General features: G+C 40.0%; 1 protein-coding gene across 7 annotated transcripts in view; it reads left to right on the top strand.

Moving 5' to 3' along the window:
• POC1B (POC1 centriolar protein B) overlaps nt 1-27,060 on the top strand; it is a 97,766-nt gene that overhangs the window by 40,448 nt on the left and 30,258 nt on the right. For 6 of the 7 annotated variants that reach the window (XM_038397042.2, XM_043492479.1, XM_038397031.2 and 3 more), the window contains one exon: nt 9,255-9,341. In XM_038397042.2, coding sequence (XP_038252970.1) covers nt 9,255-9,341 — 87 coding nt within the window. Of the gene's footprint in view, nt 1-9,254; nt 9,342-10,202; nt 10,279-27,060 lie in introns of those variants that run through there. The other variant, XM_038397095.2, reaches the window with a different exon arrangement.

Consider the following 27,060-nt stretch of genomic DNA (forward strand, 5'->3'; position numbering starts at 1 on the left):
CTAAGCAATCTTGTCATTTATTATCAGTATCCACATTTTATTTTGTTTCAAAGAATAACATTTTTAGAAACAAAGACAATGTATTGAAATATCTTTTAACCTTTCTAAAAGTTATTGATATCCTCATTTTCTACACCAGGATGAGAAATACGATTATTGTAATTCAGAAATTTCCTCTCATTAATGAAACCTAAAATAATGTATACTGTAAAGATTTAGAATTGTTTAAAGTAAATGATCAGATATGGCTTGATCCATTTTTTTCCTATCCTGCAAATTTTTTGATCCTAGTGAGGAAGATTTGGGTCTATATTTTGGATACAAGCTCTGTGTTCTTGTGAGCAAGTAAGAGCAGAATGCTGTCCCTTGGCATTTCTCATTAGCATTAACTATACTTGAAAGGTTGTGGTACTTCCCTTTGTTGGCCCTCATGTTTATAATCAGGTAGAATCATAGAAGATTAGAGTTGGAAGAGACCTCAGGAGGTCATCTAGTCCAATCCCCTGCTCAAAGTATGACCAACCCCAACTAAGTCATCCCAGCTAGATTGTTGTCAAGCCGGCCTTAAAAACCTCCAAGGCTAGAGATACCGCCTCCCTAGGTAACCTATTCCAGTGCTTCACCACCCTCCTAGTAAAATAGTGTTTCCTAATATTCAACCTAGACCTCCTCAGCTGCTTCTGCCACCAGAGAACAGCCTAGTTCCATGCTCTTTGGAACCCCCCTTCAGGTAGTTGAAGGCTGCTGTCAAATCGCCCCCCACTCTTCTTTTCCACAGGTAGTTTTTCTAGCTGTAAGATTGTCATATAAAAAAGCAGTGGTCTCAGCATGGTAGCACAAATAAAAAAATGTGACAAACTCAGTCAGCAACAATATGTAGGTGACCAATAATGACTTTGGCAATTTGTTGTTGGTTCTGTGATTTAAGTCCTCCATTTAATGTCCTATTCAGTCAGCAAAATTAAAAAAAGTTACAATGTCACCAATAGAGAATGAAAGAGATACAGTAACTTCTCTCCAGCTGTCTCATATGATATAAATGGTCTGATGAATCAGAGCAGCAAATAATAATGCCAATGATAGCAGGAGGTTGCCTTAAAATTTTGAATGGCCAATTAATAGCTAAACCTTTGAGGTAGCATTTGTTGGTAAATGCTTTTACCATCTCTGAAAGTTTCCAGACCCAATGTACTCATTTTATATGTGAAATAAAGTGAGTTAAGAACATTCAGACTTGCAAACTAAGTTGAAGATTTGAAAGTCAAGCTGTCCCTTTCCGAGAATGCATTACCAGTAAACCTTGCCTCCTAGTGAGGTGCATTACATAGCAGGTACAATTAATTGTGTAATTGAAGCACCTCAGTTGGTTAGGGTTCACTGCTCACGCACTAGTAACACAAATTGACTTTCATATCCCATGTTCAGTTTGCATGGCTCAGAAAAAGTTTTCTAAACTGAGTAAACTTGACCTGGAAGATGCATCATCCCCTGTCTCATTATGCCATTTTAGAGTCACATTTCAGATTATAACTGCACTCTTCTTTTGTGCAGACTTCATTTTTTCTCCCTGAAATAGCCCTGTCATCCTCCGCCCCACTCCCCTTCAACAAATAGGGGTATGTAGCGCATTTCAGCTGTAGCGTATTTCAGCTGTAGAACAATCTGTTTATGATACTTAATCCTTCTAGTAACTCGTGTCTCTGGTGCACAGGTAAATGGAGACATTAAACAAAATGCAGAGCTGCTTAGCTTTGACAAACAACAAATGATACCTTATGGGGAATGGCTGGTGGAGAAGTTTGTCCTTAAATCTGAGGCTTATTTATAATTAAAATGAAGCCAGTGATGCTTGGCATTGTACCACATTAAGAGGCCCCAGAGCTGCTTTTTGTATTCATTAGAATGTATACAAGCATTAAGGGCTAAACCACAAATACATTTTAAATGGCAGTAATAAAAGAATGCATGACCTTTCAAGCCTTTACAGAGACAGAAATGCAGTCTAGCAATATTCAAGAAGGGCTGAATATATTACTACAAAAATGGGTCAAGAAAGAGACCTACACACCTCTATAGCAGGAATGAATGTATGTCTACAATGTGATAAAAGACCCATGGCTGACCAGGGTAAGCTGGTTTAGCTGTGGGGCTATAACAGTACAGTGTAGATGTTCAGGCTTGGGCTGGAGTCAGGGCACTGAGATCCAGACTAAGAGCTAAGGAGATCTGCACAAGCCTGAGTCAGCTGACTCAGCCTCCAAGACTCAGGTTTTTTAAGACAGTGTAGACATAGTACCCATAGTTGCTGTTTTAGTCTTGATAATGTCTAGAGTGTAAATAGATCTAGTGTTGTCTTTCTGTGTCAAGAAGGAGCCTGAAATAATAGCTCTGAATTGTCCCATTCATCTTAATGAAGACCTCCTGGTTGTGTAGCTGCAGATATTGGTATTTTTCAGATATGCTATATGTAGCAATGTGGGACTCACTGCCACAGCACCTCCTGCTGGTTGTCCAGGGAATTAGTTCTTGCAGCCTGGACCACCCTCTGCAGTCCAGTGTCCAGCTTGCCTCAGGCCCCCATGTCTCTCCCAGACCCCAGTGCCCCTTTATCTTGGGGTGCTGCCCCCTGGCAGTACACACTCTCTCTGGGTCTCCCCATCAAGAGAGACCCCCAACCCTCTATCCCCACCTCACCTCAGCCTATGGCTACTGCCAGTCACCATTTAGCCACTGCACCCTGAGGCAGACTGCAGTGTATAAGTCATTCATCATTGGCAAAGGGGGGTTTGTACCTGCTGCCTTTGCCTAAAACCTGGGCTGCAGCCTCTGCAACCCCAGTACCTGGTTTGGCCTTTGACAAGGCCTGTAGTGTTGCCAGGCAGGAGTTCTCCTGCTCCTCTCACCTTTCCCCAGCCCTGCTCGGTTGCCTGCATTCTCAGCTCCCAGGCAGCTAGGTCCTTCTCCCTCTGAAGCTAGAGAGAGAGTCCTGCCTAAATGCCTAGCTAGCAGCCCTTTTATAGGGCCAGCTGTGGCCTGATTGGGGCATGGCCCCAGCTGTGGCTGCCTCCCCAATCAGCCTAGCATATTGGTTCCCCTGGGCAGCCCTTTTCCAAGGCTGTTTTAATCCCTTCAGGGCTGGAGCAGGTGACCACCCCACTACACATAAAATTTACCATTTTGGTTGATGTAAGCATCTGATATTTTATTTTCTGTCTCCATGACCTGGCACCTGGTTATAGTTCCGTCTTGCTACCCATCTTCCCCACAAGGGGGAATTAATTGGATTAAAGGTGACACTCCCTCCATGTTCATAAACTAAACAATTTAAGAATCTCTCATAATAGATCAGACTATCGGTCCATGGAGCCAAGAAGTTAGGGAGCCAGAGTTGGAGTCCAGTGACAGCCTGTGAGCTGAGAAAATCAGATATATAGTTTGAGCTACCTAGAGAACAAAGCAGAAGTCAAGGCCTAGAGATGTGAGTTGTTGAAGTCAGCTGCAAGCTACTCTCTTCCTTGGCATAAATGGGGACAAGAAGGTTCTGAGCCAGAGGCTAATAGATGGCTCTGCAGAAGCTGAGGCCCACAAATTGGAGCAGGTTACCATACTTGAAAATAAGCAATGACTTATTTTGCATCTGAATATCGTAAATCCCTAAATTGCCATTGAATGTTTTTCAAGGCATAATTGGATGAGAAACAAGAGTGTTTGGACTACAGAATAATTTAACATTACTGTAGAATTTAGGAATTCTTGTCATGGAATTTGGTGGAATGGAATACAATTATGCTATGGAATACATATGAGCACTGGGAGTAACCAAATAAACAGCTATATGTGCCTAGTAATTAACATAATAATTATCTAGTTAATAATCTAGAGTTGTAGTGGGAAACACTGAATAAAAAGACTAGATTAAAATCTACACAATACAAAACTGGCTTAGATTTACAGTTAAACTTTTAACAGGAAAAACATGTTCTGAACATAAGGGACTTCTTGTCTTTCATGCCATATGTTTTTTAATGGATTTTCTATGAAAACATAAGTTGTGTATTATTTATCGGGAGATAGCATTTAGGTTTAATTATTTAGGGGTACAGTTGTAGTGTAATATGCTAAGTTATGTGCACCACTCTTGAAGAGACTAAGTTGTGTTTTTTGAGCTTTCTGTATTTCTGCTTTAATTGAATCCTCAGTATGTAATCAAAGTTTTTAAATTGATGGAAGGTTGAGCTAGCACATCACTTTTAAAAGATGTTCAAACTTGAATGTAATATTCTGTTATATTTAAGTGTATTGTGTTTGTATTATGGGTTGAATATGTTTTGCTTATCCAGTTGCACATTTAAATTTTTTGCGTAATTTTAAATCAGCATTTTTCTTAGAGGAACAGACTACTAATCCACACTAGGTGGCAGTAAAAATCAGAGAATATTTTCTTGGCTTGTTTTACCTGGAGGACTTCAACCCAGCACAAAATCAGATTTTCAGATTAAACCAGGGATCAGCAACCTTTCAGAAGTGGTGTGCCAAGTATTCATTTATTCACGTGCCAATTTAAGGTTTTTCACGTGCCAATTCAATTTAAGGTTTCACGTGCCAGTAATACATTTTAACGTTTTTAGAAGGTCTCTTTCTGTAGATCTATAATATATAACTAAACTATTGTTGTATGTAAAATAAATAACGTTTTTAAAATGTTCAAGAAACTTCTTTTAAAATTAAATCAAAATGCAGATCTTATCAGTTTAGTGTGATCCTTGCCCTTACTTTTTCTTGCTGAGTTTTCAAATGTCTGGCACATATTTGAATACTTTAAGGTGCACACAGGCTTCTGAGTGATCAGTTGTTAACCGGTTCTGAGAGGGACAGAGGACAGATTTCGTGTGTGAAAATACCTGTTCACACAGATATGTGGATCCAAATGCTGAAAGCATTGCAAATGCAATTTACTTCAAACAGTTAAATTTCACAGTCAGGGACGTCCAGCAGGTCAGAATAGAAGCCCCCATGATCTCTCTCGGTAGTTTCAAGTGCACTCCGCAGATCTCCAAACTTTAATGCCCACAATTCTGAGCTTTTTATTCTTTATTATTATTCATTCTGAGCACGTGAATGAGCTGCATTTTGAAATCTTTCAACACCAATCCACTGAAATACAGACAAATCCAAGTCGCCTTCGTTGAACTTTTCATGTTTAATTAGAAAAGAAAGCATGGGCCAAATAACTGGAAATCTTGAAATCTGTCAGAAAATTCTGATTCCAACTCTTGCATGTACATTCTAATCTCAACGTCAAATGCAGTACGCTGTTCCACGTGGTGTGATAGTGATGTAAGCAGCAAATCAGGACTTAAAAATATTCTAGTACAGTGGCACTGGAACTATTTTTAAGGTGGGTTGCTGAGCGGTGTCCCCTCTTGCCCCTGTCTGCACCCCTCACTGCCCCAGGATGGGGCCAGCTGCAGAGCTCCGGGCCAGCGGCCGGGACCCCGGGCCAGCAGCAGAGCCCCCCAGACCGGTGGCCGGGATCCAGGGCCAGCAGCAGGCTGAGCGGGGCGGTGGATGGAACCGCAGGTGGCAGGGGGCCGGCGGCCAGTACCCAAGGCGAGCAGCGGAGTCCCTGGGACCCGTGGACAGGACCTGGGCAGTGTGAGTGCCACTGAAAATCAGCTCGCATGCCGCCTTTGGCATGCGTGCCATAGGTTGCCTACCCCTGGATTAAACACACTATAAAACTACAGTGTGTAACAAAATTTTTGTGTTTAATCTCTTCAGACCAGTTCATGGAGGTCAGTAGAACAACAGTCATTTGGTTAGGAGTAGGAGACAACAGACATTGATTCTAGTAATTTTTTTCTGCCATACTTTTTCCCTGTAATCTTCAGAAAATGACCTAACCTCTGTGTACCTCATTTTCTTTAGCTATTATCCTCTACTTTAAGACCAAGTTCCCTTTAATAATTAATACTCAAAAAGTGCTGAGAATGGAAATTTGAATGGAAATTTCTGTCAAAGGTTAATATTCCTTTAGAAATTATTAGAGTTGATTAATGAACATGTTTAATATTGTAACCTAATTGACTAAGTACTGTTTTAATTAAGGAAGATTCTCTAGTCAATCTCCCTCTCAATGGAGAATTATTTGATACACTGTACTTTCTAAGGTTTTACCAGTCTCACTCTTATTTTTTTTTTTAAAGTTAAATTAAATTTTCACCAATATCCTTGGGGAGACTGTTCTACAGTCTAGTTCATCTTGATGTCAGGAAATATTTTGAGAGATTTGTCTTAAATATTCTCTCTTAGCCTCATTCCATTGCTTCAGGTATTACACTAAATAATACTATAGGTATTACACTAAATAATTATCCTCAGTATTTATATCCTTGAAATATTTGTAGACCGTTTAATGTCTTGCCCTCCTTACTTTCTTGCTTTATCTATACATATTTAGTTCTCTTTTTTTATATCTTGTAGACAGGCTCTGCAGCCCTTATTTTTGTTGTTCTCTGAATTCTCTCCACCTTGTCAGTATCTTTCTGATGTGCCCAGAAAGCATATTACAGACTCACATACAGAAAGACTATTACCTTCCTGCTCCAGGATGAGATTGCTATTGTATGAACAGTCCTCAGTCACCCTGCTTTCTTTAGTCAGAGCACGTTATCTATTGGCTTTCCAATATCACTACTAGGACTCTTTCAGGTCTCTTTTTTCCCTTTTAAGTAGAACTGGGTGAAAAAATGAATTTTTCAGTTTGCTGGCACTCGTGAAAAATCATGGGAAAAAATTGTTTTGTGTTCAACCAAAACCAATTTTTTTTTGAAAATTTTCTGCACATTGGGGAAGTAAAAAAAAAATGTCAAGTTGGGTTAAAACAAAATATTTTGGTTCATTTTGCTCCAATGTTTTTTGTTTCAATTTCAGACATTTTCAGAAAAGCCAAAGGGAGGGGAGGAAGACCACCCATATAACTTTTAGCCCTTCTGTTATGGTACTTTACTGGGATATGGGAGACACAGCTTTAATTTCCCCCTCCGCCTGATGCGGAGAAGGGATTTGAACTTGGCAAGTTCAAGTGGCAAGTGCTCTAGCCACTGGTTTATGGAATATTCTGTTGTGGGTCTTTCTCAGTCTGTCCTGTTGAAGCTGTTCCATTGTGTGTAAATAAAGTCATTAGAGCAGGGACATGAACTTGGGCTTCTCACATCCTAGGTGAGTGTCCCAACCACCAGGGTCTAGAATAATTCTTGCACTTTCCATGGGTACATATATAGTGTAATACATATAAGCATAATCTGAAGCAATGGAAGCAATAGTCATTCATGTCTAGAGTTGCCTCTTGTTTACAGTTATCAAGCCAGGTTTTGTCCACTGCATTAATTTCTTATCTAAGCCAATTTTAATTAAGTTTTCATGAGACAGCAATAAATGTTTTATTAAAACCCAAATATATTACATTCACTATGCTTCCATTGTTAACTGATTTTGTGATTTTATGAAAAAAAAATGCAATCAGGTTTGTCTGGCAGAACTTATTCTTTATTAGCCTATGCTGCCTATTGCTTGTGATTCACCTTACTCTATAAATGGCTAAGGAATTTTTTATTTTACTGAATTTCCTTCTACCAGAAAAATGTAGTGTAAGGACCTGATCTGCATGCTGCTTCATGTAGGCAGGCCCCTTGATCCTATGTACAGCCTCACTAACTTCACTGGGCCTCCTCATGGGTGTTAAGATCCATCAACATGAAGTATTCAGAGTAGCAGCCGTGTTAGTCTGTATTCACAAAAAGAAAAGGAGTACTTGTGGCACCTTAGAGACTAACGAATTTATTTGAGCATAAGCTTTCGTAAGCTACAGCTTACGTAAGCTCCAGCAGTGGCTGGAGCCCCAGGCCCTTTAAATTGCCTCCAGAACCCCGCTGCTGGGGTAACGGCTGATCTGTTACAGGCAAGGCTGCGTCCAGTGCCCCTTAAGGAGCCTGCCAGCCTGTGACAGTTTTACCCCAAGTACAGTTTTTACTCAAAAACAAAATTACTCTGTGAAGTCCACAATAAACTATTATGTGTATTTTACATAAGATGCTCAGATACTATGGTAATCGGCAGTAATATAAAACCTTATGATAGATGTGAGAAGGATTTTCCTTCTGTGTTTTCATGAGGTTTTTATATTTCATTTACACTAATATTTCTCTTAGCTCTCCCATTTTAGATAAAGGAGATTTTCAGAACCATGACGAAAGGTACAAATCAAGCACTTCTAACTTCTGTTCCAAATTTATAGAACCAAACAGTATCAAATAATTTAGTACCTTGACAGCACAGACTTCGGATATTTTGTGGTGTGTAGCTATGTAATACATTTCAGGCAGAATGCAGCCCTTCATAGTCAAATACTTTCATATAGTAGCTCACCATGAATCAGTTTTTGCATGTTTTTCAGACATCTTGACTTCTATTCAGACACTTAACCTACCACAGAAACCACTGTTGCCTCATAACCTGAAAAACAAACATGATTTGCAAATTAGAGTTCTTTTGAAAGTAGGGCTTAGGCTCCTAAATTACTTGGATGCTTTTGGAAATTGAACTCATAGTCTAGCTATGTGCAATAATATTTCCAGAGAGGAAAAAGATGAAATCATAGCAGAAATTTTACAAGGAATCTTCAAGAGAATAGACTGCCCTTTTAGTTTGGGCTTCAGATCACACAAGAAAATATATAGAGGCCACATTTGGAAGCTTGGAAAAAAGCTTCCTGGAATACATTTCTTCAGAGGCCATTAGTGATTCTATTGGAGATCAGCAACTGGCATAAATTTTGGGTAACATCGGTGTTAACTGCCCCGATAAAATCAATTTTATAGTTGCTATTTTCATATTTCTATTATAAAATTTAACTTCTTGATTCCTAGCTCCTGTGCTAAGAATAAGATAAGAACCTCTGAGTCAATTGCTTTTTTGGGGTGTTTGAGGTTTATAATAAAAGTACGGACTATAGACCTATTTGATATGATCTATATTAATATAATTGGTTTCTTTAATGTGTGGTTACCAATACATTATGATTATGGTTACAGGAAAGGCTTCAAAGACAGCAGTTTCTTTTATGAATATATTACCTTTACCTGTAGCTGTGTTGATAGGGACGCCCTCATTTAACATATGGTCTTTGTGGGCTCATTCTTGTTTCCATTTTCTATTGATATAGAAATACTAACATCAAAATTTGTTTTTGACAGATAGATCCTAGCTTCGATGTGACAGATACACAAACGCTTGACCCACCTGTCATAGATATTAGTTCCTCTGTGTATTTCAGTTCTCAGGTAAGTTTCCTGGGGGGGACTTGTTTGGAAGGACAAAGCGTAGTTTAAATCAATAGGTTAGTGGCAATGTGGACTTTCTCTAAATTGATAAAATGTAGTCAGAGTCCAGTAAATAGTTTTACTATTCAGAGAGTCTTAACTTCTTAGCCACCATGTTCAAATCTCCTTCCACAATTCAGAGTGTTAACCAGAAGATGGTGCAAGAGTGAAGTTTTCACTTTGCTTAAGAGATTTAATCTTTTATTGTACTGAAGAGAAGCTCATAATTAGCTGTTGAAAAATCACATGATATTTGTTTCTGTGTAAATATTTAATTTATGAAATATTTGATTTTGCAAACTTAAGTTGCAGACAAATAGACTTGTACTGGAAAACAAAGAACAGTCCTCTTCTTGATAAAGAGTGCCAATAATGATATGATTTGATTTTTCTCATTTTATGGTGTCAGCTAGCACACATCATTCTAAGAAGGCGTAATAGGATTAGCTCCTTTTAGTGTTCACTTTCATATAACAGTGGTGTATGGGAGGAAAGAGGCAATATTTAAATGGTGCTTTCGTAGGAGGAGAAAAATGCACACTCGGTGTTGGATAATAAAGGATGTACTGTTCTAGAGTTAGGTTAAAATGAGAAATCCTTTTCTAGGATGAGAATGTTTCCTCCTTCCCTCTCCCTGCCCATGAATTATTAGCTCTGAAATTGTTCCACTGAATTTAATTATTAGATGACAGGATTTGTAAAGAGTGTGCTGTCTAAGGCTATGGTAATCACCATAAGTAGCTGGCTAGAGTGGATGGATGATTTTATGCTTAAAGCAACGGACTGTGCAACAAGACTATGTTTTGCTCCGTCTTTCCCCAGATTTTGTATGACCATGAATGTCACTTGATCTCTCTGTCCCCATCTATAAAATGGTGGTAGTAATACCTACATACAGGTGTGTGGTAAGAGTTATTTATTGTTTTAAAAGTGATTTGAGATCCTTGGATGAAATACTCTATAGAGGTTGTAGTGCTGTTTAACCCTCTTTCCTCCCAAGCCAAACTGAAATCCTCACCTAACATTTGGCAAGGGCTTTTGTAATTCAAATGCTTTGATCTCATTAGCAATTTTGCTGTTGCGTTTTCAGTGTCAATGAGAAAATTTAGCTCTTTAACTTGGCTGGGGTCAAAATAATCCACTCACTTTACTGGGTATTTATTTTATAACTCTTGTAAGAAGTGGAGAGAAAATACCAAAAAAAGACCACCATAGTAGCATTTAACTTCAGAAAGATTAACCATACAAAAATAAGGAAGCTATTTAAGTGAAAATTAAAAGTTACAGTCACAAGAGTGAAACAGCAAAAAAAAAATTAAGTGCATCAGAAGTAGGAAGCCTGCCAAACAATCAGTGGGACCACTGTGATCATTACATTTCATTCTCTACTCTTTCAGTTCTGCCATCTTCCTAGCTCAGGGGTGGCCAACCTGTGGCTCCAGAGCCACATGCGGCTCTTCAGAAGTTAATATGCGGCTCCTTGCATAGGTGCTGACTCTGGGGCTGGAGCTACAGGTGTCATCTTTCCACTGCTCAATCCCAGGCCCTGCTCCCACTCCGCCCCTTCCTGCCCCCTCCCCTGAGCCTGCTGCACCCTTGCTCCTCCCCCCTTCATCCCAGAGCCTCCTTTACACTGCAAAACAGATGATCACAGCGGGCAGGAGGCACAGGGAGGGAGGGGGAGGTGCTGATCAGCAGGGCTGCCGGCAGGCAGGAGGTACTGAGGGGTGGGCAGGGGAGGGAGCTGATGGGGGCTGCTGATGTATTACTGTGGCTTTTTTTTTTTTTTTTTTGCAATGTACATTGGTAAATTCTGGCTCCTTCTCAGGCTCAGGTTGGCTACCTCTGTCCTAGCTGAACAACTCTACTTGTCTAACTTAATTACATTCCACATTCTCAATTCCAGCTGCCTTTTTGCCACCTGTGACTCGTTCCTCAAATCCTCCCCTTTTCTCTCCTCACAGGACCTCACTGATTTTTCTTCCAAGAGAAAATTGACAAAATACAATGTGACCTTCCCTTTTCCTTATCTCCTCCTACAACTCTTTCCTACTTCTTCTCTATTGTTACCCCTCTACTTGCCCTAGACACTCCATCTCATCCCAGCTCTTAATCTCACTTGTGCCCACTCTTATCCTCTCCCATACTCTTCTCCTTAATATCTTTCTTTTGTCAGGCTCTTACCCTCACAATACAAGCATGCTTTAGTCTCTCCCTACTTAACAAAAACAAAAAAACAAAAAAAAACCAACCCCCAAAACCTTCTCTCTCCAACTGTCCCTTCTTCTTTTCATCGGTAAGCTCACTGAACACACTGTTTACAATAACTGTGTGAAGTTCCTCTCCTGCAATTCCATCCTAGACCCTCTCCAATCCAGCTTGTGCCCCTTTCACTCCACTGAAGACACTCTCACCAAAGTCTCCAGTGGCCTCTTAGCCAGATCTCAGAACCTATATTCCATCCTCATCCTCCTTGGCCAATCAACCACCCTCAACGCCATTGACCATGCTCTTCTTGAAATCTTATTCTCTGTTGGCTTCTGTAATTGCGTCCTCTTCTGGTTTTCTTTTTCTACTTCTCTATTCACTCCTTCAGCGTATCCTTTGGAGGAGCTTTCTCATCCCCCTCCTGACTGTCTGTGAGCATTCCGTCTTTGGTGTCCTTCACTTCTCCTTCTGTACCTTATCACATGATAATCTCATCCACAAACACAAATTCAAGTATCATCTCAATGCTGATGACTCACAAATCTACCTCTCTGCTCCAGACCTGTCTCCTTCTGTCTAAACTAAAGTCTTGGCCTGTCTGTGTGACATCTCCTGGGCCAGTCTAGCCATCAGCTGAGGCTCAACATGGCTAAAACAAAGCTCCTAATATCCCCACCCCATCTCCTACCCACAACCTCCTTTCTTGATCGCTGTGGACAATGCCACAATCTTGCCTGTCACTCAGATCTATAACCTGGGTGTCATCTTCAACTTGGACCTGTCTGTAGTCCTCACATCTAGGCTATATCTAAATCTTAGCAGTTCTTTCCGCACAGCATATTTAAGATGCAGCCTTTCCTATCCATTCACACAGCTAAAACTGTCATCCAGACTTTATCATAGAATATCAGGGTTGGAAGGGACCTCAGGAGGTCATCAAGTCCAACCCCCTGCTCAAAGCAGGACCAATCTCCAGTTTTTGCCCTAGATCCCTAAATGGTCCCATCATGGATTAAACTCATAACCCTGGGTTTAGCAGGCCAGTACTCAAACCACTGAGCTATCCCTCCCCACAACTCATCTCATGTCTCAATTATTGCAACATCCTTTTCTTCTATGGCCGTGGCAAATACAGTCTTGCCCCACTCAGCTGTGTCCAGAATTCTGCTTCAAAGATCATTTAACCAGCCTGTTGTTTTGACCATATCACTCCCCTATTTGCCGCCCTCCACTGGCTCCCCTTTTTATCATGTCAAATATAAGCTGCTTGTCTTCACTTTTAAGTCTCTCATTCACGATTGAGATGTTGACTCTCATATCCAACCAGCCCTTGATACTAGCCTCCATCTCCCACTTGTTAATTTTTCATAAACCTTCATGCTTTCTTTTGTGCCGCCCCTCACATTTTGGGCAGCTCCACAAAGCAACCTTATTATTCTCCTTCAAAGACATCCTTGAAATTCTCCTTTGCTATGATGTTTTCAAGTAACGTGACAATGATCAGGCTGCTGGTGTGTTGAAACTACTGCCTATCATGCTGACCAATATTGTCTCATCGGTCACTTGTACTTCCCCATCTCTGTATCCATCTGTTATTTCCTGTCTTATACGTAGATTGTAAACGCTTTGAGGAGTAATTGTTTGTTCATTCTGTGTTTTGTACAGCATATAGCACAATGATCTGTGACTAGGGCTCCTTGGTGCCATGGTAATATTAATAACAAAAAACTTTAAGGTGAAGGTAGGGTATTCCCACTTCTACAATGTGGTTTGCGAGGTTGCCTGGAGGGCAAAATCTACACACTCCTAAAATCTCTAGAAAAGGAGCTCATCTTCCCCTAGCCTCGAGTGCATTAATCCCTTGGAAAGCCACAGAAGGCTTCTTTCCCCAAAATCCTTATAAATTTTAGGAGATTAGCTGGGGGAGCTCTCACTAAACTTTCCCCTGGCGAGCCTAGTCCTTTGCTGCTTTGAGGGAGTTCTGTATCCCTTGCCTTAAGACACTTGTATAAGGGCCCTGTAAACCGTAGGAAACTCAGTAGGGCCCCAACTTTCCAGGAAGAATGTTTCTATCTATTTTTTTGGTGGGGGTATTGCTACAAAGTGTCAAATGTTAATTTTTAAAATTTTGAACAACTATCTTTTTAGGTATTCTAATTTATGAATCCCCTGTCCAATTCACCTTTCTACCTTGGGAAAATTGGTGGGAAAATTCTACCTTGAACCAAGATACATCCTACCATCTTTGAATGATATGACTTTTTGTGTATTTTAGATGGACGGAATGAGACTTCTAATGAGAAAAGTCTCTATAACCTTAATCATGGAGTGTCTTGCTGCCTTATTATAATTATGAAAGCATTGGGAGTTATTGAATTACATGTTGAAATAGTTCTTGGGCACTATGGACTATTGATTATTAGTTCTGTTGTCTGTTTCAGTAAAATGAGGAAGGAAAGCAAACCCTAGATGTGTCTGTGTGTTAGCTTTTCTTTGTTTTTTGTTGTTGTTCATACAAGAATAATAGGATAACTGGAATTTTGCACCATTGTTAGCAAGAAGAGACTGCCAGTTCTGAATATTTCCCCCCTGCAGCCAATAAATACTACAAACTGGGCGGGGCGGGGGGGGGGGTTGGGCAGGGAACATTCAGAGGGACACGACGGGTCCCAGGCTAGTCTCCACATGGGGCGGGGAGAGAACACGCCCTTGTCCCAGCCGCAGCTCCTGCCCCAGCTCCAACGCTCCCGGCCCCAACGCAGCCCGACTCCCAGCCCCAGTTCCCAATTACAGTTCTGAAGGACGGGGGGGCAGGCAGACAAGTTCCATTATAGATGGGGGGGGGTGCCAGAAAAAGTCTGGGGACACTGAAATATTACTTTATGGACAAAATATATATAGGAAGAGAGCGTTCGCTTGTGAAGATAAAGAATATTTCAGTAAATATTGTGGCACCGGGGTATCCTAGTTACTAGACAACATTGCAAAACCAGTTCAGAGCCACCTCCTAACCACTTACATAAGCAGAGATTTGGAAAAACCTACTTGAAAGAACGCAATTTATAAAGATGTAAAAGTGAAAAACTAAATTTAGTACTATCTTCAAAATCAATGTGGAAAAAGTAATTCACTTATTGTCCCCCTCAAATAATGCCAGTAATTTGTAATTAATCTGCTAAATGTATAATGAATAGTAAGTGTATCTCATTAAAAACATATTGATTTTTCGAATAACAACATTCTTCATTGGCAAGATATAGAATCACAGATTACAGTTCTTTAATGTGTGAGAATCTCAGACTATTCAGCTTGTTTTTGTTATAAAGGTGGCTTTTTCTCTTCCATATTATTGAAGTCCCATTCAAAACACTACTTGCCTTCTCCCTCCCCCACCCCTACTGTACTACAGACAACTTAGTATTGTCTTTGTGTTCCTGAGTTACGAAAAAGTAAAAGTTGGAAAGGACTTTTGTTTTTCCTGTAGGAATGTTTCTTTCTGCCCCACCCTTTGATATTTGCTTTTATGTTGAGTTGTATTTATTCAATTAAGTGTGCAAACCAATGCACGGTTAACCTCAGGTCCCATGATAAACCCGGGGTAAGTTGATGTCTCGCTAGCTGTTCTGACAGCAGCAGGAAATCACTGTGAAGGCTCTCTAGTGTTCCATCTGTTGACCTTGCTCATATAAACAGGATTTGAAGGAAGCAGAGCAGTATAGTCTGAACCAGCCATGCTGCCTGTAATACACATTTTCTGCCCTCTCCTCCATTGATAGTTATCAAAGGCATGATGTATTTGTTATTCGTACACAATATCGACTCTACAGTTAAAACTGTGTGCTAAATATTTTAAGGGGGGGATAGGAATTGTTCCATTTTGCTTGGTGAGGAATAGATTAATTTGAAGGTTTTCAAAATGTTTTAAGGGATCAAAAAAAAAATTTTTTTTTGAAACAGTGTAACATTTTAAAGAAGGGGTTAGGAACAAAAGTTAATGCTCAGAAATTATTATTCAGAAAGGTGAAATATTGCTAACTAGTCCATGCACCTTTAGTAGTAGGTGTCTGGATTTCTCAGTGCTAAAAGCAGAAAAGATTTTGTTTGATTTATTTTCACAGACACTAACATAGACTCCCATTCCTCGCCCACAACCCCTCCCAAGAAAGGTACCTATCCAGAACTCTAGCAGTTTTTTTGATACATAATTGAAATTACATTCTGGGATGTGACTACTACCAGTATAGATGAATTGTCATTATGTGCCATGTAGGCAAGTAGTAGCCAATATGGAAGCAAGATTTTGCACCATTTTCTCCTCCCAATGTACAGGCAGTCTTCCGCAGCTCTTTCCCTACCTTACTGGAAGAAGCTGCCATTGATACCTCTCTTCCTGGGGCACCATCTTTCTTCCCTGGCTTCGTGCAGCATCAGAATTACATGGAACAGAGGAGAACAAAGAAAATTTCCTCTAAGAAAAAGTGAAGGAAGAAGGGACCTTTCTGTTCCTCTCTCTATAGTTTTGAACAGGGATCCATACTGTTCATCAACCGTCCCCTCTGCCCTGGCCTGTACAATACCCTAAATTAGTGTGCTCTTAAACTTCCCTTGCTCAGTGTATGCTACAGTACTGTCTTTCTCTCTTTGGCCTCTCTTGCACATTTCCTGGGCACAAGCTCTCTCTGTTACTCCTTCAAGAAAATGGGATCCTGAAGCCCAGCTGCTCTAGGCCCCAGGACCAGTGCTGACCCACCCAGCCTCCCCAGTAGCTTAAGCACACTCATTCTCTCAGCTCCAACTGTGTGGGCACACTAGGTTTATGGTTTAACTCTTCAGGAGCATGTGATTGATAGGCCTTGCAAAGGTTTCCAAGCACGCATATTCTTTTTATTTAGATAGCATAGAAGACCTACAGATCCAGAAAAATATAATAAAACCCTATACATACTTTCCTGCCTCAGTATCCTCATCATTCTGGAGCATTTCCTTTGCTTATGTCAGAGTTCTCTGAGGAGTTATGAATCCTTCTCCAAATCATGGAGTCTCTCCTTCTCCAAGACAGCTTCCTTTTACCTTGCCTCGTTCCAGAGTTAAACAGCCCCAGTACTCCCTGTGCCCTCCTCCCAGGATAGCATGCCCCTCTCTTTCTTTCTCTTGAGTTTATAAGTCTTACCACTAACACTTGGCTCCTTTTGTTCTGCTGCTGGGAAAATTCTACTGCTCCAAATCCTACCCCCTCTGCAGACAAACTAGGTTGTTAGTCTCTAAGGTGCCACAAGTCCTCCTTTTCCTTTTGCGGATACAGACTAACACGGCTGCTACTCTGAGACCTGTAGGTTGAGCTAGTTTCTCAACTGGAATACAGTCATTAGCCTTAACAACTGTCCATTGTCCCTGGTCTTGGAAATGTATAATACAGCCCCATGGCTGACTGCACATACAGTGAGACATGAAATTGTTGTATCATTAGATAATTTAATCAGTCAGAATTCATAAATTGTACATAGACCGAATCCCCAAATTGTCACAGGTTTTGATTCTCTGGTTCTGACCTCATCACAATTACTTGATATGTGTAGTATACCTGACTTTAAGAGGCATGCTAGTGTAACTGATAATGGATCTAAAAATTAGCTATACACAAGAGAGAAGTAATACATATGTAATAAGGGAGGAATGTGATCTTAATGGCCTTTCTTTGCACTGTTTATAATGATGATATTCTAACAGGACATATAACTACTAGTATACTAAGAAAAAATTGGGAATGTATGTTGCACTGCTACATAATTAAGTAATACATGCCAGGGTGTTCATTAATAGTGCTTTGAGTGAATTGAAGACTGAACTTGACTTAATATCCTAGATAGTTGGAGAGGAAGATTTCCTGTGCTATTTTTAAGTATGTAGCCTGTGCCAAATAATTACATTGGTTCAGCTACAGTATTAGTTAATAAGTAAAGTAATTAATCATGTTTATAACAGTAGTGCTTAAGGGACAACCAAGGCCAAGGCCCTATTTTGTGAGGCACTGTACAAATGTAGAGTAGTAGACTTGTACCAGATGTAGTCAAGCTCCCCTGGTTGGATACTTGCAAAACTGCTGCTGTGGGATCCAAACTCTGCATTCCATGTACCACTAGTGTTCTGGGGCTGAGCACAATTTAGGCACTGTCCCGGCTTTGGACCCCTAAGAGGGCACACCAGGTGTAAACCTTATGTCTCTCACGCACGCACGCACGCATGCACTCCCCCGCTCTTGGCAATGGACACCCTGCGATCCCATTATCCAAAGGTAAGCCATTAGAAGAATAGCAGCCAAAGCAGGGATCTCTGGACAGTCAGGCCTTGTCCACATGGAGATATAGTATGCAGCCTGCACCAGGATGTGAATGTACAGTGCTCAGGGCCGGCTCTACAGTTTTTGCCACCCCAAGCAGTGAAAAAAACTGCCGCCGCGGACGGCAAAAGGGAGAAGCTGCTGCCATCTTGCCGCCCCTTTCTAACTGCTGCCCCAAGCACCTGCTTGGAACACTGGTGCCTGGAGCTGGCCCTGACAGTGCTATTGCCACACGCTAAGTCGCTGTGTGGTCCCGGCTACGACATGCTAACTCTGCTGTTCAAACAGCAGCAGGTCAAACCTCATGATAGAACTTGTGTGTGTGTGGTAGTAGGGTCCACACAGTGATTTAGTGTGTGGCAGGGTAGAGCATTGCAGATTTACATCCCAGCTTGCCACACCCTAACTGACCATGTTGACAAACCCTCAGAAAACTGTTTTACAGTTCTGACTGGACTTTCTTTGCCTTGTGTTAATTGGCAATTTGCTCCACTCCTCCCCTTCCTATTTCCCCCTTTCTCACAATTTCTTCACCTCAGCTTCACTCTGCACCTGTACATCTTACCCTCTTCTCCCCTGTCTCTCTTCCTCCCATCTCTTTCTGTTTGTTTCCATTTAGCCAATCTCCTCCTAAGTAATGCCACCCAATGGGTGGAAAGAATCATGGAACTGACATGATGTTTGCCACCATCATTGTGTTCACTCTGCTTGTGTATTACACTCAGTGGCGGATTAGCCACTGGGCCAATGGGGCCTGTGTCCTGGGGCCCTGGGCAATTAGAGAGGGGGACCCTGGAAAAATGCCCCCCCACCTTCTCTGCCCACCCGGCACTCCTGCCAGGGAGCCAGGCCCCGACCCCGTGCCCTGACAGGAGTGCTGGGGAGGGGTGGGGCAAGACCCCGGCCCTTACCCCATTTCTCTAACAGGAACACTGGGGAGGGGCAGGTAGGACTGCAGGCAGAAGGCATGGGGAGGGGCTCCCACTTGCTCTGGCCCAAGGCCCCACAAAATCTGCCTCTAGTTATACCGCTTTCCCAACCCTGTGTCTGTCTTGTCTATTTAGATTGTAAGCTCTTTAAGATAGGGTTGGCAATGGGGCCTCATTCTTGGCTGTCCCTTAGGCAATACTATAATAAACATGATTAGTAATGAAATTCTTAATATTTTGTTTCATGTTGTAAAACTAACTGGTTAATTTCTAGTAGTTGTGTAGGTGAGTTAGAGCTGGCAAAAAAAAATCTATAAATGTTTTTTTAATGTGGCAGCAAAACACAGTGTTAACTGAAATGGTTAAAGAAAGTTTATCAAGTCAGCCTGTTCTTTTTTGTAGTTCCTTTAGTAAATCAGCACATTTCTGGGAACTGGAGGTGTAAAAGTTCCAGATATTATTTCTGTCTCATAACTTCCTGAGATACTGTACTTGTAAGCTGTCATAGGAATGTTTTCCCTTGGCTGGGAATCTAAGCTGTTTATCCAAGTTCTCACAGCTGATTCTGAGACACGTAGAAAATGTCCAACAGCTATCAACCCACACATCCAATAACAACTGGTTCTTTCCTCTTCCTGTGGAAGAGTAACATCCTCTGAGAAGAACTGTACCCTGAGGAATGCAAAAACCAGCAGCTAGTCTTTTACACAGGAAATAACTACTAAAACTCTTCCAGAAAAGCGCTTCTTTCACTTGGACTGTCAGCTTGTAATGATCTTTCTGCTGACCTGGAATATGATTTATTACTGGTCTAAATGCCATTTGTGAGTCTTAGTTCAATGGAAAATAATGAAGCTTGTGTTCACCAGTTCTGTAAATCTTTAAAACCCCTCTTGTTTTAGATATAGTGGCACAAGTGAATGTAGTTGAATATTTTATTATTCAGTTAATTTAACTGAATTTAAAAATGATGAAAATGTTTGGTGGTGGTTCTGTTTATAGTATGTGTAATATGTGTTTTCCCCTTCCCTTAAAACTTAATGGGTTATATTTTTTATCTGAAGTTGTGTGCTAAGGCTTTGGCACAAACTGACACAAAGCTAGGGAACAAGACATTGAGGCTGGAACAGTGCTCTTGACTTACCCTGTTATTCCTAACCATTGCATGAGTCTGTGTTTGGTATAGGATGCTTACAACCATGTATGCTGCAAAATTTGAATGTGAACTGAAATGCTTGTTTAACAAAACAGAAAATAAAAATATTTAAGATTCAAAATGAGTAATAAAGCACTTTAAAATAAAGTGTATTTCTCTTTGCAACTGATTTAAAAGCTGTTCCACCTTTGCTTATCTGACAACTCTCAAGTCAAGGCCATAGAATTCTGTTTATCCTGTTACTGACTACACTGCTAACATCTCGTTCAGTCAAGGAATGCAGCCACCTGCTCCACTTTAAATGATGGAAGTGACTTACGTCCAGGTCAGCTCCATTACAGTGGCTCTCCCTGCTGCTGTCATGGTACACCCTATGTGGTCAATAACTAGCAATAAGAGCAGCACTGGAGTGCCTATTGTGTTTCTATGCATGAGGGAAAAGTACTTATTAATAGTTAAGAGCAGAAGGGACCATTGTGATTGTCCAGGCTGACCACCTGCTTATCTCAGGCCATGGAATTTCACCTAGTAATTTCTGCATGAAACTAACATCTGCTTGAGCTAGAGCATATGTTTTTAAGAAAGATCTCCAATCTTGACTTAGATTTCAAGTGACGGAGAATCCCTTGTTATGCTTTTATCTGTTACTATCAGAAAACTTCTCCTGTTTTAGGTGTTTATGAATCCAGACTACATGATCTCTTTTAACCTTCTCTTCAATAAACTAAACTGTGTTTTAAGACTCTCACTGTAAGTTTTCCAGACCTTGAATCATTCTTGTAGCTCTCTTTCTGAACCTCTGTTGGTTTTTCCACATCCTTTTTGAAGTGTGGACACCAGAACTGGACAAAGTAATCAGACAATGGTCTTACCAATGCAGTAATACATATGTAATACCAACTTCCTCCTCCTACTTGATATTCCCCTACTTATTAAACAACCAATGATTACATTTGCACTCTCAGCTGTTATATCGCACTGCAAACTCTTGTTCAGTTGGTTATATATCATAACACCTTAGTTATTTTTAGTATCACTGCTTTCCTAGAACCACTTCCACATCCTGCCAGTTTGATCTAGCTTACTTGTTCCTAGACCATGTGTCCTTGTGTTTGGCTATATTAAAATTCATGGTGTTTGAATGAGTCATGCTTACCAAGTGACCCAGATTACTCTGTAGAGTTGAGCTGTCCTTATTATTTACTATTCCATCAATCTTTGTGATCTGCAAACTTTTTCAGACATTTTTTATGTTTTCTTCTCGATTATTGATAAAGATATTGACTACTAGTGGGTCAATAACAGATTCTACTGGAATTACTAGAAACACCACCATTTGTTGATGATTATCCATTTACTTTTAGAGATTCATCAACGAACCAATTTTTAACCTATTTAATGTGCTACACTGACTTTCTATAGTGCTAATTTTAATCAGAATATTGTGCAGTATGAAATCAAATGTATTACAGAAGTCTAAGTATATTTTGTCAACACGTTTCCTTTTTTTCAACCAAGATTACAGTCTAATCGAAAAAGGGTATTAAGTTTGTTTGACAAGATCTATTTTTAATTAAAGCTCCCTGATTGGCATTAATTATGCTACCATTCTTCACTGATTGCATCCCATCCTAGCTGTTCACTGATTTTTTTGCCCGACATCACTGTCAAGCTATCCTACCTAAAGTTACACAGGTCATTCTGTTTGCCCATTTATAAATATTGATGCACTAGTTTTGGAGAAATTCCAGAGGACTGGAAACAGTGTTCCAAGATATATTAAAAAATGAACAGTGGTTCACAGGTTCAATTTCTATTAAGATTTTGGGGTGCAAATTATCTAGTTTCTCAGAATTAAAAATGTTTAAACATAGATTAACTCACTCCTTAGTTATTGTTGGAATAGAAATTATTTCTTTACCAATGTAAGATATGAATATATATCCATCTTTCAAAATAAAGAACGAAAATACTTATTAAACACACACTTTTTGTGCATCATTATTAACAATCTTAACACTGCCATACTATAAGTCTACTGTTTCTTTTTGTTCTTGGTGTATTTAAGAAAAATCCTTATTGTCCTTTGTCTATGGCCCTAATAGCCATAGACCTGTTCCTTGATACCTTTAGCTTCCCATATAAAATGTCTACATTTATAGCTTCTGATTTACAGTCATTGGTGTCAACTTCCCCTTTGTTTATATTTATAATATATTATTGCTTTACAATACCTATGAAGACACTAGGCTCCCAGCCAGCAGTGTGGCACTTTGAGCTGTTGATCTGAGATTAAAGTGCCAACTGCTGGGCACTGTAGGTTTTTATTATCATTTTAACAATGCTTTAAAAAAATCATTGTATTCTGTAACATACTGTATGGGTTTATCTGATCCCATCTCCTCACCAGTACAGAGTGTTTTATCTCCGGACTCTGATTGGAGAGGGTGTGTATATCTCTCCATGCCCCCAAAGAGGGGAGAAGAAGCTTAGAATTACACCCTCCTTCATGACAGGAGTTAAGCAGCCAATTACCAAACCTGTGTGGGGCACTGTGAAAGCAGGAGGGAGAGCACCCGTCACCCTGCTACTCTGTTGTTAGATGCAGGCATTGTGTTTTAGTAATATCAACAGCTGTTGCAGGAGATGCAAAAACAAAAAGCAAACACCCACAACAAAACTTGGGGCTTGTCTGCACTGCAAAGTTAACACAACTGTTACTCCTAACTTCAATCCTGTCTACACACAAAACTCCTTAACGCAGGTGCTATTAATTTGATTTGGTCAGCCCAAAAGAGGGTATAGGCTAAAACTTAAGTGACCACAACTTGTCAGCTACTAACACAAGCATTTTAATGTAGACACAGGTTAGTGCCACTCACATGCTGCAAGCCCTCTAATGCCGTCCCACAATTTCCACAATGGGAGGGGGCAGGTGGAGACAAGGCATGAAGAAATCTTGTTTACAGTGCCCAAAAAGACAGACCAGTTTCCCTATAGTCCACTGGGAAAGAATTCAAAAGCAGCTTAGCTTACTGCAGTGCTAAGAGCCAGAGGATCTGCACCACAAACAAGTGAATACAGTCTCAGTGTGGACACAATAATGTGAGTGTTGTTTCACAGTGTGGTTGCTCTCTCTTGAGGTAGATTAACTCAAGAGCAGTAGATAACTCAAGTTAATTCTTGAGTGAAGTTTTACATTCAAGGTATGTCTACACTATGTTAAAACATCCACAGCACTGAATCTCACAGCCTGGACCAATTGACTTGAGCTTGCAGGGCTTGGGCTGCAGAACTATGAAATTGCAGTGTAGGCATTCAAGCTTAGGCCTTAGAGTCTGTGCTCCAGCCCAGGCCCAAATGTCTACAACTGCAATTTCATAGCCTCAGAGCCCAAGTCTTGCAAGATTGAGACAGCTTATGGGAGCCAGCCATGGCCATGCTGCAGGTCTTTTAATGCACCGTAGATGCACCATAAAGGCCTGAACTTAGAAGGAAAAAAGCTGTCAATTTCCCTTCAATCTAAATAAAGATGTTAAAAGTCATCTGTTCGTGTTCTGGGATCTCAAACAGAGGGGAGTTGTATTTGATGGTAATGGGGGTGAGGTGGAAGTGCTTGCAGGGAGATTGAGAAATGAACTGGGTAGGGGAATGGGCAGGTTGAATGATTCAGTGGCCATTGTAGTCTCCCCTGGGTGTTTCTATTCTGGCATTTAGCTGTGATGGTTGCATCCTTTGACTGGCCACCTTCAGGTGGCTGTGAAGGTGGAACAATGCTGACATTTACAGGGGTTATGGGATGGTGTTTTAGGTTATGAGGACTTTGGCTCCTCAGTTAACTTGGGAGTGGACAGGTGGAGATAAGGCATGAAGAAATCTTGTTTACAGTTTAAATCAGAACCTAGATGCTTATTTTCGGCTCTGGATATTTCACCGCTAGGTAACTCTCAACTTATATGAGGCACCTACAGTTCTAAACTTTTAAATAAATCATAATATATTTGTAATTACAGCAATTAAATAGGTAGTCACATCTTGTATTTCAGTATGTAAACTGATTATCTGTGGGGATCAGAAAGTAGTTCTCTCTCCCTGTACAAAATTAGAAAAGTGCAATTTATAATTTTCACATTCTCTTGAAGCAACAGGTTTTGGCTGCTGTTAGAGGCTGAATATCAAGCTAGATGGGCTGATCCAGCATAGCAGGCTCTCTTCCCACATTGCTAAGTAAAAACAAAACATTTTTCATGATATCACTGTAGTGTTTGGTGATTTTTTTTAAGTAAACATCTGATGCCATGCAATATGTGTATGATAATTAAAAATAGATAGCCTGATTAAATATTCAAATTGGTCCTGGTCAGCATTCAACAAATGAAAAGTAGTAATAAATGGGGAATAGTATAATGTTCCTGTTAATGCATGTCTTTCCTCTACCACAGTTGATCTTAATGTTTCTCTTAGTTATTCCCCTAGTATGTGATGTATAATGTACTATTAATATAATTACTTTAGTAAAGCAATCAAATGGCATCTTTAATTGCGCCTTGACATATTGATCTCATATTGAGCTTTAAAATGTCTTTTAAATATAATTGAGCTCCTAATCCTGCATTCTAATCAGCACAGGTAGACCTTTGTGCCTGTGTAGAGACCATTCATATTTATGGTACTGCCACATGGGTGGGCCCTTATGCTTGCACAAACGAATGGCAGGATCTGGACCAATGTTTGTATCAACAATATCTTGTGTGTAAACAAGCTGTGCATTTAATCTGATCTCTGTAGATGGTCTCTGTGTATGTCTCATTGTTTTAAAAGGGGTTAGTGCATTTTACTTTGTCTAATGTAGGGAAGCATGTAGATTGGATATAGCATTACAGTCTGCACCTGCCTTAAAAAATAATTAAAATCAGTAGCCCAGACCTAAAATTCTTGTCTTTCATGCTGCAGCTGCTGCTTTTTGCATTAATTCAGAAACAATGCACTCCAAGTTAATGTGCTTTTCTTGTGAATAATATCCTTACACTTACATAGTTAGTTTCATCAGAGGCTCTTGTACTGATTAAAAGGTGGGTTAGCATTATCCTATTTTACAGATGCCTTATCCTACAACTCACTGAAATCTGTGGCAAAATTCCCTTTAGAAATAGAACCCAAGTTTCAGGACTCCATTTATCCTGTTCTAACCATGAGAGCACAATTTTCTAGATCAAAACTCCAGTTGTTTATTATTGTATAGCAATACAAGAAACTCATATTGTGGTACCTCATATTTGAGCTTTGTACATACTTTGACTTTCTATCCTAGTCTTGGTATGTACCTGTATTTGTGTTTCAGGTGCCAATGTAAATTAATCACATTAAAAGGAAGTTCATTTAAACTAGAAAAAATGATTTATGTTAGGTCTGAAATTTTGTGTCAGGGCTTTAACATGGCATTTTTAGGGGGATACAACACTTGTGCAGATCTAGCTAATAAAAATTGGCACTGAGTAATAAAAATCTTGACAGTTCCTATCTGGAGGTCACTGATGTGAATATAACATTGCATGCCACTGTATTGTGGAGCAACAGATGAGTGAACAAGGTTTGAGCAATGTTTGTGAATATAGTAGTGTATAAAAAAAAACTTTTTTTTTTTTTTTGAGCACAAAGGAAATGCTAATCTCTACCAATACTGTATTTTTCTGTGTAGTTGTGTGTTTACCTAAACCCTAACCTCCAAATGTTGTTAATTGTCCAGTGATATATTTATTATTTTTAAATCTGCTATTTTGTGATGCTGCCATTTTGTGTAAAAGATCTGCAGCAATGTTTGGGGAGTGAATTTGCCTGGGTAAGTGGTATGAATAAAACACATTCATAATATTGCATTAGATATAGTACCTTACTATTTAATGTTCCTATTTTCTTTATACTTAAGCTTTTATACAAACACGCTCTGCACAGTACATAGTGTTATGCCATTTACATTATGGGGTAATAAGGTTTAGATTTTTCACTTAACTACAATATTGCCACACAATTAAAATTATGCACACCATTAAATTGATATGCTACATTTACATGCATTTAATGATGTGGAATGTACACTGAATATATAGTGTATTTCTAAATACTAATCAATCCACAGTGAACCTGTTCTTTACTCTTTTTTTTTTTTTTTTTTTAAAGTTGTGGCACTAAATTACCACATAATCACCATGTTGGTGAATGATAGAATAGGAGTGTCTGTGCTGGTTATAAACATTTTTTTTATAAATCTTCAGCATCCCTGCTATGCCTGTTTGTAGCATCCCATTTATATCTATTATGTGGAATATTACCACATACGGGAAATGGAAACCCCACACGTTTCAACACGTGAACTTTCTTTTTATGCTTACATTGCTGTTGAGGCTTATGTTTCAATTCCTTAAAATTGTGGCGTTCTGGGGATCTGCTAGGACCACTATCTTGTTCTATCAACTGAATTCTTGCCTTTCTGCAGCTATATGACAGCCTGGCTCCTGCAGGAGCCCTGGGTCAGGACTTCCTCTAACTTTGTCGCCATGTTGCAGAGAGAAGGGGAACCTTGTGCATGATTTTTTCCCTTTGGGTTTGGAGGGAGGAGATCACACTGCAGCCAGTCCGACCATCTCACAACTTAAGTAGCAGGTTTAAATCCCTCTGGAGTTTCCATACTTGGCTTCTACAAGATCTCAGAAAAGGGGCACCATTTAATGGACCCATTTCTTCCCTAACCCATCCCACCTGTTTCCTTGGCCCACGTCTGCATATTTTGTTTTTCCTCTAGTGCCGCTTATGGAGAAGAGCACAAAGCCTTAAACATTTTAGCAGTATACATTTGTACTTATTTTGAGGGTAGTTCACCAGTATTATTCTTTAGTTTAACAGAACTAATTAAGGTTACATCTACTAAATGGCTGTGACCATTGTGTCTTTTACTTAGACCATAATCCCTATTAACTAACTTTTTTCTCTCTTAGGCCAAAAACATGCACACTCTGACTTCTTTTTAATTCACAAAATTGAAAAGAACTATTC

The sequence above is a fragment of the Dermochelys coriacea genome, chromosome 1 (assembly GCF_009764565.3).
Source record: "Dermochelys coriacea isolate rDerCor1 chromosome 1, rDerCor1.pri.v4, whole genome shotgun sequence".
In the NCBI taxonomy this organism is placed as follows: Eukaryota; Metazoa; Chordata; order Testudines; family Dermochelyidae; genus Dermochelys; species Dermochelys coriacea.